The sequence below is a fragment of the Protobothrops mucrosquamatus genome, unplaced genomic scaffold (assembly GCF_001527695.2).
Source record: "Protobothrops mucrosquamatus isolate PMUCROS unplaced genomic scaffold, P.Mucros_1.0 scaffold2, whole genome shotgun sequence".
Classification (NCBI taxonomy): domain Eukaryota; kingdom Metazoa; phylum Chordata; class Lepidosauria; order Squamata; family Viperidae; genus Protobothrops; species Protobothrops mucrosquamatus.
Window position 1 is genome coordinate 2,332,775 of NW_015386389.1, and position 15,626 is coordinate 2,348,400.

The window sequence follows — 15,626 nt, forward strand, 5'->3', positions numbered from 1 at the left end:
TGGATGGAGTGGGTGTGGCCTACTGGGCAGGTGTGGACAGTTCTAATCATTCACATCAAGGGTGCCTATGGGGGCCTGGGAAGGAGTGGGACCGGGGCAAGTGCCAAGGCATGGTCCACAGGGGCAAGTGCCAAGATGGCCACCACAAAATTGTACATTGGCTCCCGGCTGGCCTGGGCCAGCGCCAAGGCAGCGGGGGCCATTCCCTCACTGTTTCCAGGATGGCTTCGCGGGCCACATGAAACCACTTCACAGGCTGCATCCGGCCCCTGGGCCTTGTGTTTGACATGTCTGTTCTAGAGTCTAGACCAGGGGTAGGTAACCTTGGCTCTTTTATGACTCAGGAATTCTGGGAGTTGAAGTCCACGAGTCATAAAAGAGCCAAGGTTGCCTGGTCTAGACAGATCCAGAAGTTTGTCAAATGTTGTGCTCCTTACTTAAACTTCCATTTAGTTTATTTTCTATGTACTTTTTAATCTAGAATTTAAAGCTTCGCAATCTTGATTTAATTTCGGCAATGTATAATGAAGAAGGAATGTGTGCCCCATGCATTTGAGATCTTAGCTTGGGAATATTATACTCAAAAGAAGCCACTCGAGTTACACATTCTTTCTGCACAATTTCCCCCCCCCCCCCAGAGACACAGCAAGGACATTCGACCAGTTTGTCTAAGTGCAGCATCAGCAACTTTATTTACAAATACAAAAGAAAACAGAAGGAAAAAAATTCTTCAGTCATATTAACCTGTTTGAGGTGCAATGGAGAGTTACATTTTTCAAACACGGGACGAGTTTTCACAATTTCCCCAACCGGATTCAAACTGTTAAAGCACAAAGGGAGATTGAAGAAAGTGAAGTGGATAGTTTTAAAAGGGTAATATTACTTAAGCGTAGCTTAACTGAGATAAAGACTGCAACCCCCTCCGCGTGTCTTCAAATGTAAATCTCGCAAAGTTCTGCACAGCTCTCTAGAACGGGATGACTTTCTTATAAATATTTCAAAATAGGGGCTTTTTTTTTTACGAAGGAGGAAGTGCGTCCTTCTACATGGTCTAGACAGCCAAACTTCTGGTCCTATAAAACACACCCACTCCGAATATTTATAGATTTGAAGCAGCCGTTTCCTTCTCTGTCTGTTGCAGAGGCTTCTCCTCCTCCTCCTTCGGATCACATGGTGGTCGCCTGTCCAGCTATCAACATCAGAAAGAAAAGAAGACAAACTGCTAAGCACAGAGTAAATTCAGAGTATTTTTTTTTTAATGTTTGTATTCAGTTAGTCCTCGACTTACAATAGTTTGTCTAGTGGCCGTTCAAAGTTCACAACAGGACCGAAAAAGTGAGTTATGACCGTTTTTCAGACTTACGACCGCTGCAGCATCGCCATGGTCATGTGATCAAAATTCATTTGCTTGGCGACTAACTCGTATTTATGACGGCTGCCGTGTCCCGGGGTCACGTGATCCCCTTTTGCGATCTTCTGACAAGCCAAGTCAAAGGGGAAGTCAGATTCACTTAACAACTGTGTTGTTAATTTAACAACTGCAAGGATTCACTTAACAAATGTGGCAAGAAAGGTCGTAAAATGAGTCAAAATTCAATTAACAAATGTTTCGCTGAGTGACATGACTTTTGGGCTCAGTTGTGGTTGTAAGTGGAGGATTACCTGTTCTAATTATCCTTGTTTACAGTGCTTTTAAATAAAAAGGTCTTTCTCTACCCAAAGAAGAAAACTTCTTATGTCACCAATACATTTCAGCAGCCATTGGGAAGCTGGAAGAGAAAAACCTCTAGGGAGACTCTCAATCATCCAGGTCATGGTTGTCCCCAAAGGTCCTTTTCCAAAAGGCAACTGGACTGTCTTGTTTGTTTTCTTTGAAAGTGTTTCACCTCATCCAAGAAGATTCTTCAGAGAACTGAAGAAGCTTTTGGGATGAGAAGTGAGATGTTTTCCAAGAAAAAAACCCCACCAAGACAGTCCAGTTGCCGTTTGGAAAAGGACCTTTGGGGACAACCATGACCTGGATGATTGAGACTCTCCCTAGAGGTCTTTCTCTTCCAGCTTCCCAATGGCTGCTGAAATGTATTTGTGACACAAGAAGTTTTCTAAAGTGCCATTTTGCGAGCCCTTCCGTAGTTAGCAGTCGTAGCTCTAAGAATAGACCTTGAGTCTCAGGCCTCAAAAGCAAGGAAGGAAGAAGAACAGAAGGACAAGTTAATGACATCCAGGGCTGCCTGATAACTACTAGTCACGATGTCTAGAAGCTTCTAGACCCAGCATGGAAGATGCATTGGAGGCCAGGAGAAACATCTTCCATGCTTTGGTAGCCCATCGTCCCTCCGCAGCAGTTCACACCAAGCTCAGCACATTTGGCCTTTTGCCTTCCATTTGCCTTCAGTTTGATATCAGAAGTCCTTTGCTCTTTCAAAGTCTCCCAAAAGCTTGGAAAAAGAAGGCCGGTGGGAAGAGATGGATGGAACGTGCAACAGCATAAATAGCAATAGCACTTAGACTTATATACCGCTTCATAGTGTTTTACAGATACCTCTAAGCGGTTTACAGAGTCAGCCTATTGCCCCAACAATCTGGGTCCTCATTCTACTGACATAGGAAGGATGGAAGGCTGAGTCAACCTTGAGCCATTCATCAGGATCGAACTACTTAGCCTGCAATACTGTATTCTAACCACTGGGAGGAAAGGAAGGAAGGAAGGAAGGAAGGAAGGAAGGAAGGAAGGAAGGAAGGAAGGAAGGAAGGAAGGAAGGAAGGAAGGAAGGAAGGAAGGAAGGAATAGCAATAGTACTTAGACTTATATACCGCTTCATAATGCTTTACAGCAGTGTTTCTCAACCTTGACAATTTTAAGGCATGTGGACTTCAACTCCCAGAATTCCACAGCCAGCAATGCTGGCTGTGGAATTCTGGAAGTTGAAGTCCACATGCCTTAAAATTGTCAAGGTTGAGAAACACTGCTTTACAGACACCTCTAAGTGGTTTACAGAGTCAGCCTCTTGCCCCCAACAATCTGGGTCCTCATTTTACCGACATCGGAAGGATGAAAGGCTGAGTCAAACATGAGCCGGTCAGGATCCAACTCCTGGCTGTGGGCAGAATTTGCTTGCAATACTGCATTCTAACCACTGAGATAACCAAGCATGTCTCAAAAATGCTTTCTTGGTTTTTTGCTTTGAAAACATTTTGCTTCTCACCCAAAAAGCTCTTTGATGTGAAGAAACTCCTTGGATAACAACGAAATGTCTTTAAAGGAAAAAAAAACCAAGACTTTGCAAGCATGTTTTTATATGAAAAGCTTTGTTGTGCAGAGGGCAGGGTGGCAAATCACAAAAAAGGTGTTGTAATGTCACAAGGCAAACCTAAGTCACAATGGGACCGGCCTTTCACGGCATGCCTTTCGGCATTATTTCACCATCAGGGATTTAAAAAGGCTTAAAATAACATTTTTTTTCATAAAAAGTTTGTTTACAAAATAAAACGATTAAAATTCAGCATCGAGTTTCCCCGTATACATTCTGTGACTTAGTCCTCATTTTAACACAAAGCGGGCTATTTTTAAGTTTTGTTTTGTGGTGCATAAAATGAAATGCAAACAATTTAAAAAAAGGCGTGTTATTTCCTTTCCCCTTCAATTGGAGGGACTTTAAAGGCCACTTCCTCCAATTTCCTAGTTGGCGCACAATCGTAAGTTAGAAACGTGCTGCAATGCTTTTAAAGTCATGAAAATCTTACATCAATTTATTCAGCTATTGCTACATTTTACTGCACCATTTACACTACGCTTGTTTCCAATTTATAATAGCAATATCTATTGCTCCATAGTGCTTTACAGCACACTCTGAACAGCTTACAAATGTCAGCACTTTGGCCCCAACAATCTGGGTCCTCATTTTACCAACCTCAGAAAGATGGAAGGCTGAGTCAACCACGAGCCGGTCAGGATCGAACTCCTGGCAGTATGAGCAGAATTAGCCTGCAATACTGCGTTCTAACCACTGCACCACCACGGCTCTTAATGGAAGAATAACCCATTCGTTCAGAGCAGACCATCTTGTCCAACTTTGATGGCTAACTATCTAACCAAGTGACGCATCTGATTTCTGAAAAAAAACCTAAAAAACCCTTTCAAGATCAGGAAGCTTGTATTATGACTGGCTAGAGAAGGAGCTTCTTACTTTTAAATCTGAGATAGCAGCTGTTGCAGAAGAGTTCGCTGTTTCGGATACGGACTTCTGCTCCGGCTTGTGATCCGCCGAGATCCCCCTCACAAGCAACACACTGTGCAGAGAAATTGGACAATTAGACCCGATCAAAGTGGGAATCGGAAGGTGAGTTCTCAGCCAGGGATTTTGAAAGCAAGAGGAACAGGGTGGTTAATATCCTGCTATGCAAAGAGTTGTGGAGCGGCGGAATAAAACAAGACTAAAAAGCTGCATGGTCTACACAGAAATGGAGATCCGTAGAGAGTCACGTCTTGCTTTCTGAAACAGAATTGAATGTATGGCACATGGAGAAAGCAACGATTTTGGCACCAAGCTGTTTCTTTTGAAGACTCCCATGCAGATTCTTCGTGTTTCAGTTCAGCTAGCCTTCCTGAATGACCTCCTGCTGCACTTCGCTTAGAATCATAAATATGCCTGTTTCAAATGCATCAAGGAACAGTGAGAACTTCCCAACAGTGAGAACAATTAACCAGTGGAACGGCTTGTCTCCAGAAGTTGTGGGCGCTCCATCAATGGAGACTTTTAAGAAGAGATTGGACAGCCAGTTGTCTGGAATGGTATAGGGTCTCCTGCTGAAGCAGGGGGTTGGACTAGAAGACCTCCAAGGTCCCTTCCAACTCTGTTATTCTATGTTCTAGATCAGGGGTAGGCAACCTTGGCTCTTTTATGACTCATGGACTTCAACTCCCAGAATTCCTGAGCCAGTTATGCTGAGGAAAAAGGAAGAGGTTTCCAAGCTGAGCCATACTGGCTCAGGAATTCTGGGAGTTGAAGTCCACGGGTCATAAAAGAGCCAAGATTGCTTACCCCTGTTCTAGATGAAAACTGTGTCCAAATGTCCCTGCCATTGGGTCAGTGTGAACACAATGTGGCTCATTTGCTAAAAATGTTATTCTATATCACTAGAATAGTATTGCATTTAATATACAGGCAGTCCTCAATTTATGACAGCGGTCATAAAGCGACCGCCATGGTTGCTAATCTGCAATGAATGGGGGTGGGGTTTTTTTGGGCATAAACCAGAAATAGATGCCTTTTTCTGACTAAAAATGTTAATCACAGTCACGCGACTGTGGGACACTACAAACAGCTCTAAATGTAGGCTGGTTGCTGAATGCACAAAATGCGATTGTGTGACCATTAGAACTTTGAATCTGGGTCATAAGTGGCCCTGGGGTCTTCCATAGTCACTTCAGTCACTAAACGACCAATTGTAAGTGTCTACTACCTGTGGACATTTAATTGCTTTAAAACATCTTGTAAGGACCATTTTGGATAGCCTGCAGTACATACTTTCTTGTTTTTCTTTGAAGAGGTTTCGCTTCTCATCCAAGAAGCTTCTTCAGCTCTGACTGGAGGGTGGGGAATGGAAAGATTTGAAAGAAGGGTCAAAGAGGCCACTTATATCAAAACTGAACAGCCCTCTCTCAACAGAGGGGGAGGGATACAGCATCATCTGTCTCTTGTCTACAACACAGTCCTTTCAGCAGTTCCAAGAAGGCTCCACACCCATTTGCACCACTGAGGTGACCCTGATAAGCCTCCAGGTGGCCTCAACGACTCTGTAAAAGAAGGCAAATGACCAGCTATCCACAAGGAGTATAAATCCTTCCATTCCCCACCATCCACTCAGAGCTGAAGAAGCTTCTTGGATGAGAAGCAAAATGTCTTCAAAGGAAAAACAAGAAAGTCCAGTTGCCTCCTGAAAAAGCACCTTTGGGACAACCATGACCTGGATGATTGAGAATCTCCATAGGCATCTGCAATACTTATTAGCAATTTAGTATTTTTGATATGCATTTATATCTAAGCACAGAGGAAGACATAAAATCTGGGCCAAAGTTGGTTACTTTTAGGCAGTGGCAGTGATGGTACTTTTCCTGTTGTGATGCCGATGTCTGCAAGGAAGTGGATACAGAAGGAAGCCCAAGACACCAGGGGTTAAATCCATATGGCCTGTTCTGCTTTATCTTAACATGTTCTACATCAGAGAAGCTTCATTCTCATTTGTTTCCCCCCCCCCCCAAAAAAGCACTAAATCAAGGACTCAAGGAGCAACAGTCAATGGTGGAAGGTTTCCCATTAGCAGACGGATTTTGTTGCGTTAGGTCTTGCACATACTACATAAGGGAGGCTAGCAAAGCCAGGAGGGGGGGGTGTATCGGCCGCCATGCCTCTCACTGGTTCCCCCTCTCACCTTAAAACAATGTAAGTGATAGCAAAGGCCAAGAGATTCGATGATCATAGCCGCTCCTTTGCCCAGAGCGTTTCTGCAGCTGGAACACATTCGCTTGCCACTCACCGACCTAAATATAGAACAAGAATGTGGTTGAGAAGCAGATGGCAGGAGACCAGCAACCCAACAAGGACGAGGCATGGCCTCAGGAGGAGCAATGAATCAAAACCCCAGGACTGCAAGGAGAAAAGCAGAAATGAATCACCAGAAAGAGTTACCTTCTTCTCCAAATGAAACACAGCTATTGCGCAACTCAAGAGTTAGCATAAATCATTGAACCCTTGGCTAAATTTAGGAAAACAGCCCCATACAGTTGAGGGCCCCCAACTCATTCCTTATGGGTGGAAGACAGTTCTCAAACCGCAGCATCTGTTTCTTCTTTAGGCAATGCGATGCCCAAGAGAAACGCCTTTGAAGTAAGTCAGGCAATATTAAAGGTGGCGAACGAGACTGAAGACCCAGCCTAACCAGCCTCTTGCCAGTTGCCAATGCTGGTAACACAGAGATGCTTCTGGGCTGGGGGAGTCTTCCCCCCTCCCTTTTGGCTTTCAGGTAGTCTTTGCCTCACTTTCCTGGAACAAGCCCAGGGGTCTCGGGTTCAAAGGAGGCCATCAAAGTACAGGTAGTCCTTAACTTACAACAGTTTAGTTCGAAGTTACAACAGCATTGAAAAAAGTAACTTACGACCATTTTTCACACTTAAGACTGTGGCAGCATCCCTGTTGCCATGTGGTCAAAATTCAGAGGCTTGGCCACTGACTTACATTTATGACGGTCGCAGTGTCCCAGGCTCATGGGATCCCCTTTTGCGAACTTCTGACTGGCCAAGTTAATGGGGGAAGCCATTTAACAACCATTTTACTAACTTAACAACTGTGGTAAGAAAAGTCGTAAAATGGGGCAAAACTCACTGAATCAATTTCTCACTTAGCAACATAAATTCTGGACTCAGTTGTGGTCATAAGTTAAGGACTACCTGTATACTGCTTGGGATGACGGTTGTCTAGTCTTTGGACACTGAGTGTGTCCATTTTCAACCAGCACACTCTCTATGGATTTGGTTTCCAATTACACACCTGGAAACCTTTAAAAAGTCAATTATCAAACATAAAATTACATGGAGTCTAGCGCTTTCATTAGGACATCTTGACTTTTCCAGCCATTTGGACAATATTTCTAAAATGAAGCAACGCGCCTTGTTGGGAAGTTTGTTTGTTTATTGATCAAATTTATATGACCGATGTTCAGTGACGGCTGAAACTCCCGAGTCTGGTTTACAGCAGCCTTTGTCAAAACTCACTTCACAAATGTCTCACTTAGCAATTTCACATTTGGGCTCAGTTGTGGTCGTGGATTTACCTGCGTGTAAAACAACAGCCACAAAAAGAATAAGCAAGTAGCTTTGAGCACACTCGTAAATTCTTATTTTACAGAAAAATGATAAAAATCGAAGGATTAAAAAAATAAAACGGTTCAGCCACTTTGGAAAAAGGAACAGCAAAAGAGATGCAAAGGTGTTCTGTTGCCACTCACTATTTGTATTCAGTCACCATAACTACATACAGGCTGAAAAATGGTGGTTTGTTCTCCTGTTCACAGCAGCAGAGTGACTAAAGCAGAGGAAAGCAGCCAATTGTTTCAAATAAAGGGACAGTGTGGATAAATCTCCCTAAAATCAATGAATCAGCCAACTACGGTAATATCAAGCATCAGAATCATGGTAATTTCAAGAAGATGGATGACCTGCTGTAGAGAAAGGCATACTGGTAGTCCTTGACTTACAACCATTCATTTAGTGACTGAAGTTACAACGGCACTGAAAAAAGCCACTAATGATCCTTTTTCACACTTACAGCCACTGAAGCATCTCATTGGTTTACAGCAGTGGTGGCGAACCTATGGCACGGGTGCCAGAGGCGGCACTCAGAGCCCTCTTTGTGGGCACGCGCACCGTCGCCCCAGTCCTAGGCCTTCAGCTGGGTTTTATAAAACCTTTTTGCTTTAGGCCTCCGCTGCCATGTGCAAAAAAAAAAAAAAAGGTTCAATCAGTCAATTTCAACTTCTCACGGGAAAAAAAAAAGATCTTGCAAAGTTGGAATTGATTGAACTTTTTAGTCCCACCCAGTCTGCCGTTACTACCACAGCCGCACCCACCCAATGGGCCACGCCCAGCCAACTGGCCACACCCACCCAGCACTCGATGATGCATAAGTGGGTTTTGGGTTGCAGTTTGGGCACTCAGTCTCTAAAAGGTTCGCCATCACTGGGTTACAGGATCAACATTCGATCATTTGGCAACTGACTCCTATTTATGACGGTCGCAGTGTGTCCTGGGGTCCTGCGATCAATTTCTGACGAGCAAACTCAGTGGGGAAGCCAGATTCTCCTAACAATGGTGTCACCAATTTAACAACTGCAGTGTTTCACTTAACACTGGTAGCAAGCAAGCAAGGTCATAAAATGGGGCAAAACTCACTTAACTCTCACACTCAGCAAGAGTTTTGCGCTCGATTGTGGTCGTAAGGCAAGGACTACCTGTATGCATTTTTGGTAGTATAACACACCCAATAACATTGTGAGGAACTCACAGCAGATCTCGGGGGTTGCCAGGTTGTTTCTCTCCCCCCACCCACCCAAAAAGACAAGGGAGGAACAAAAAAGGATTCAGTAGATGCTTCTGATACCTGTTGCGCTGTTGTGTCCCAGACTGAGAAGAAGAGGTTGGCGAAGGAGCTTGAGGAAGAGTTGGTGATGGGGGGATGTGGGTCAAGGTGGACGTTTTCATAGATGCAGAGGAAGGGGAGGGCAGGCTGGAAGACGGGGTGCGCATGTAGGCCCGATTGGAGGTGGACACCACGGGAGCAACATGCTGGCCCAACTCTTGGCTGCTTGATAAAGATGTAGAAGATGCAGATTGGTTCACCCAGGAATGAGGTCTCCAGGAGTTTGTCTTTGAAGAGTCAAGATTATCTAAGCTCTCACCTCTGGAAGAAAAACGTATAGTGGCTGTAACGGATCATTCTACACAAAACATACGGCTATAACTGGAGGATAATGGTGGCGAGGTTTCGACAAAGGTAATGGAGTCGCTTATGCTAACATAATGGCAAGGGGCAGAAAAATCACAGTTCGACACAGGAGAAGATGCTGAATTCCACACACTGACCGAAGGAAGGGCTGACCCTTGAATATCTTGAACTGCGCGCACAAAGAAATCAAAGGATGTAATTGAGAAGGCACTTGCAAAGGCAGCTTATGAGAGGGAAAAATGTTATTGAAAAATAACATTTCCGAGAAGAAAGAGAGAAGTTGGATCTCTTCTTCCCCAAAAGGTAACCTGGACTTTCTTGGCTATATCCTTGAAAAGGTTTCACTCCTCATCCAAGAAGCTTCTTCGGTTCTGATTGAACGGTGCGGAATGGAAGGATTTACATCCTTTGCAAGTCATCTGGTCATTAGCACTGGGTCAGAGGTAGGCAACCTTGGCTCTTTTATGACTCATGGACTTCAACTCCCAGAATTCCTGAGCCAGCCATGCTGAGGGGAAGGGAGAGGTTTCCAAGCTGAGCCATGCTGGCTCAGGAATTCTGGGAGTTGAAGTCCACGAGTCATAAAAGAGCCAAGGTTGCCTACCCCTGAACTAGGTGGATCTGACACTACGTATCTCCTGCTTACAACACAGTCCTTGCAGCAGTCCCAAGAAGGTTTCACCCCTATTTGCACTCTGATCGGGTGTCTCTGAACAAGTAGCCTCAACGACTCTCAGGGGGCTAATGACCAGATGAGTGCAAAGAATATACAGTAGTGGCCAAAATTGTGGAAACCTTTTGGGAAAAGTGTATTTTTGAGGTTTGATGGCTAATTGCACCACTTTTGGGGGGGAATAGTACCATAAAATTACATATCAATGGAAAGATAATTTAATCAAGAATGCAATGCAACAAAGTTTGTTCAATTATCTGTATGGTATTCTATGAAATGTTATAGCCAAATAACCAGAAAAAGGAAGCACGACTTGCTTAGGTTGATATCAGGTAGCTTTCCTTCATCTGATTGTAGCCAATGAGCATGAGTGTTTAGAGACCCAATCAGGTGTCATTGTGTTTTGGCAATGAGCCAATCAGATCACAGTAGGATTCAGTGATTGATGTCTTGCATTGAAGCTGAGAGGAGGACATTTGTCAGTGTGTGATGTGATCGCTATCAAGTTGGTTGGGATTTTTTTATGTTCTTTCATTTAGTGAGCTTGTAAAACGTAATAAAATTAAAGTAATGGTGCAAAGAATTGACTGGTCGCCCAGAAAGCGATGTAAAATAGTATGATTAAGTGAACAAGGCTACAGTTATAAAGAAATTAGAAGAAAAATGGGTGGAAACTTAACCAAAGGTGACATTTCTACTGTACATTTTTCCCAAAAAGTTCCCACAATTTTGGCCATTACTATAAATCCTTCCATTTCCCACCATTCAGTCAGAACTAAAGAAGATTCTTGGATGAGAAGCAAAATCTTTTCAAGGATAAAATCAAGAAAGTCCAATTGCCCTTTGGGAGGGGGGAGGGAAACACATTTGGGGCAACCATGAGAATCTCCAGAGACTCCAGAGAATCTCCATGGGTCAAAGGGGGAGATCAGAACTGGGGGTGCTCAGTCACGGTAGGGCTGTTCTTGGGGGCTCCATTACCTCCTCATTCTATTGCTGGCCAGACTGAAGGGCTCTTTGTGCATGCTGGAGCTGCGCTGCCGGATCCAGCTGCTGTCTGTGTGAAGAGAGGTCCTTTTCTTCATTTCCTGAAGAATCTGCTGCCTTTCCAGCTCAGCGGATGACAAGCCCTGTTCCTTCTGAGATCTTTTCAGGGAGTTTGTGGCATTCCAGGATTGCTCAGAGAATTTCTTCTTCAGCCCTAATTTGATTTTTTTTTAAATTTCATTCGGAAGAGCAAAATACAAATTTAAATGAAAAAAAGATTTAACATTGACAAAAAGAACAAGACAGCAACTTTAACAAAAAATGATTTTTTTAAAAAAAAATCAACAACACAAAACCATTTGTTCATCATTGCTTCCTACCTACCTAATCAAGGAGAAAAGCAACCTGGAACTAAGGAGAAACTTCCTAACAATGAGGACAATTAACCAGTGGAACAGAAGTTGTGGGTACTCCATCACTGGAGGTTTTTAAGAAGAGACTGGACAGTCACTTGTCTGAAATGGAATAGGATGTCCTGCTTGAGCAGGGGGTTGGACTAGAAGATCTCCAAGGTCCCTTCCAGCTCTATTCTGATTCTACATATTATGTCCCCAGTTAAACACTGACAAATCTATTACAACAAGAATAGCTCCCCCACCCCCTTGCAAAGCTGGTCCAAAATTTATAAGCTTCTACGTTTATTTGCAGTTTGGTTGACCTGCCATACATTACATATATGAAAGGAAAAAAAATAGCTAACAGGTTACCCAACAGCGAACTTAAAGTTCAAAGCACTCTGTTAAAAGTCTGTTACTCACAGAAAATCTACAGTTTCATATTCACCACAAATCACTCCAATCATTATAACTCTGATCTGTCCAGGATCAAATACCTTTGTTTGGTTCTTAATAATTTGGTATTAAGAATGAAACAAGACCTCATCTGAAACAAGGGATATATACTTTGAAGCTAAATAGAGTGAAGGCTACAGAAACCCTAAGGCCTCATTTATTACTAAGAGTACATTAGTCATGGTCCCTTGGAGTTATATTTTATTTACAGATTCACTTTTCCTGGCTCTCTGCCTGTTTTTTCCCCTTTCCAGGACAGAACTTACCACTGGGCTGAGGATTGTCTAAATCAGTGGTTGATCTGGATTTATTTCTGGGGGGGAAAAATGAGAAATTATATTATAGACGTTCTTCACAGAATGACGTATCACTTGCAACATACATAACCATCTCTGGACGCACAAAGCATGCTATAACAACTTTGATGGATGATTTAATGATTATTTGTAAAGGAGCTAAAAAAGCCCCTGAAAAATGGGAAGTAATAAGTTCACGGCAGAAAATATGACTTCTCATAGGAATTTTCAAGATATAACTTTAGTATTACTCAAGAGCTGCTAAGAATAGACTTAGTGTGTGGGGTTTTTTTTTTCTGTTCCAAGAATCTCAAGATATTGGTCTGGGCCTTTTACATATAAGCTGCCAACTGTTTCTTCCAATCTATTGCAGATGTTGAGCGCATATTTTCCAGGAGGAAAATCTATCCTAAGGCACAAAACCAGAATGGCATTTTCTCTGCTGAACGTCCAGGGCTGGTTTTTATTAAACGGTATCTCTGCATCTTTAGTGTCTGCAAATGAAGCACGCAAATCTAATCCCACACTAGGGCAGCGTCAGTAGATGTCAGTCTTGAAGAAGCCACAGAGATCCTTCAGCCAGTTTCCTGGGGTCGCTCCAACCAGTGATGAGAGAGGTTCAGCCACATCTGGTGGGCAGGAGGGTCCCAGTCTAAAGAGCAGAACCTTGGGAGAAATGGCCCAGAGAGATTCCTGACAGCTAGAACAATTAATCAGTGGAACAACTTGCCTCCAGGAGTTGTGAATGCTCCAACACTGGACATTTTAAAGACGAGACTGGACAACCATTTGTCTGAAATGGTATAGGGTTTCCTGCCTGAGCAGGGACTTGGACTAGAAGACCTCCAAGGTCCCTTCCAGTTCTATTCTATTCTATTCTATTCTATTCTATTCTATTCTATTCTATTCTATTCTATTCTATTCTATTCTATTCTATTCTATTCTATTCTATGCCACGGACTCCCTTTTGGACTATGTACACGAAGACGGCCCTGCTGGCCCTGCGCGACTCACCCCTCGCGCAGGCCTGGCCCAGGAACATCTCGGGGGCCCACCTCGAGGACGGGGTATGGAACCCCGAGAGGTGGCATGCGGCAGTTACGGACAAAAAAGCTTCTAAATTATTCAAGTTGAGATCGTTTTTAGNAATGTGTTCAATTAATCTAAATGGGATAGCAGTCAAGGCAAAATTCCACTGAAGCAGTGATGAGATGGGGGAGGCCGTGCTAACAGATGTCCTTTTCAGGTTGTGTAAGTACAACAGCTGGTAAACTAAACTGAGTCAAAGAAAAGAGGGGAAACACAGGACCTGAAGGCTGCATCATGGAACATCAGAAAGAAGATAGGCACTCTTGACTTCTATATTTTACAATAGTTACAAACACACCTATTATCTTTCATCCCTCTTTAAAATTATATTACATGGTGCCCTTCTTCCCATATCCAATCCTTTTTCATCAGCAAATCAATCAATCAACAGTTCATTTTATTCTCATTTTGTTTTATTTTTTTTCAAATCATAAAATAGCTTTTTTTCTCTGTTGTGCATTATTTTCTCCACATTTATATTCCCAATTAGGTATTTAATATCCATGTTTATGTTGAAAATTTAGAAAAAAATATATACCTGTAGTATCCAATGTGGTACTTATCTTCCTCAATCTCTTGTTGTATTTGCTGCATAGCACCTTCATTTTGATCCACTAGTATCCTCCAGTTCCTTTTTAAACTTTTCAAGGAAGTTTCTTGCCTTTTGGACTGAGTTAAATCTGTGCTGCTTAAATAAAAATTGCATATTTTTTTCTGTTTGTCAGTCAGAAAGGCCTATTCTTTTCTCTTAGGCAATATTCTAATAGTTATTTCTTTGAACAAAATTGCTTCTGAATTATTGATTCCCAGCTTAGTGTGAAAATGTTACTGTAGGACTTGATCTCTTCTTCTTGACAAAATGCACAAGTTTATCTCTTGGTACGTTTCTTAACTTTGCATATCTATATTAATTCTAACACCTTGTCCACTTCTACATCAATTTCTTCATCACATTGCATTTTTTTACAGGATTCAACAACCCTCTCCCTGATATCTTAACCAAGATCCTCTAGAAGAACTCTCAATATCAAGGAAAATTCTTTCTTTCTTAATCTCAAGTAGTATCTTTCTAGATCATCTAGATTTTTTGCATCTGATTTATTATTTCTGTCTTGTTTTCTAAAATTCTATTTCATCTTTAATTTAATACCTCCACTCATTTGTATAATAAATTCTTCAAATTTTTTATTCATCTTGTCCTTCATATTTGCAATCCTTTCCTCCATTCTCCCTTCAAGAGTAGCCAAATCTCTCTTAACACATTCAGTTGGTGATGCCGTCACTAACTTCCCTAATTCTTCAAATATCCTTTGTAATATTTCTGGCATAAACTCTTTTTTCTGCTTTGAAAACAATCCTTTCCTTCCTTCTATGGTTTTTGCTGTTTTTCTAGTAGCAGCCATTTCTATTTTTATAATCCAGAAAGGACAGGTTAAAAAAAATAAAAGAAAGTTCTTTCCTTTCTTTCTTTTTTTTCTTCCCTCTATATCAGACATGTCAAACTCACGACGTCATGTGACGTCGCGCAACATATTGGGACGGTTTTGCCATTGCCGGCAATGGGGTGGGCGCAGCTTCCGGATGACGCGTCTGCTCTATATCCTTACCTCTGTAATCTCATTCAGCACTCTGTAGTTATGAAAGAGGGTTATATCATCTTTCATAACTTTCTCTTTTTTTTTGTTTAATGAAACCAACCAGTTGTCCCTCTTAGCAAATTTGAACAGTCCTCATTTCTACAGAAATATGTGTTATTTATTTAATTTAATCAAATTAAATTAAGAAAGTTTAAAATAATTGTTCCCTTAATCAATTTTAAACTTTCTTAGTTCAAACCCTAGTTAAAACCTTAGTTCAAACTTTTATCATTTCATTATTTTTAAAGCCTTGCATTATTTCTTCTTTTTACTTTAATCGAAGTCAAAGAATCATTCACCAGGTAATTTAATTGCTCTGCTGCTCATAAAATCTCTGTCTCATTTAAAATTTATAATCCAACTGGGCACTAGAAAATGAAGTTTTGGGTGAACTAGAGTGGCTAGGACTAACTACTATTCCTCACTCATCGCGTCATCAGATAGTCGCCCGGCCGCCCTCTTCAGGGTGACCCGCTCCCTCCTTCAATTGAGGGGGGGAGGGGACCCCCTGGAGGGGAGGGCCGAGGATTTCGCTCAATATCTGCATGACAAAGTCGCGCGGATCCGAGAAGGCTTGGACTCCGACTGGTCGG

The 15,626-nt window shown here is 42.3% G+C and overlaps 1 protein-coding gene across 1 annotated transcript in view; it reads right to left on the reverse strand.

Moving 5' to 3' along the window:
• Positions 1–665: 665 nt before the first annotated feature.
• The window catches only part of LMO7 (LIM domain 7), a 71,927-nt gene continuing 56,966 nt past the window's right edge, over positions 666–15,626 (reverse strand). Inside the window, exons 24-29 of the mRNA XM_029287367.1 lie at positions 12,278–12,324; positions 11,155–11,374; positions 9,156–9,455; positions 6,433–6,541; positions 4,188–4,290; positions 666–1,189 (exon numbers count right to left, since the gene is read on the reverse strand). Coding sequence (XP_029143200.1) covers positions 1,167–1,189; positions 4,188–4,290; positions 6,433–6,541; positions 9,156–9,455; positions 11,155–11,374; positions 12,278–12,324 — 802 coding nt within the window. The 3' untranslated portion in view covers positions 666–1,166. The remainder of the gene's footprint in view (positions 1,190–4,187; positions 4,291–6,432; positions 6,542–9,155; positions 9,456–11,154; positions 11,375–12,277; positions 12,325–15,626) is intronic.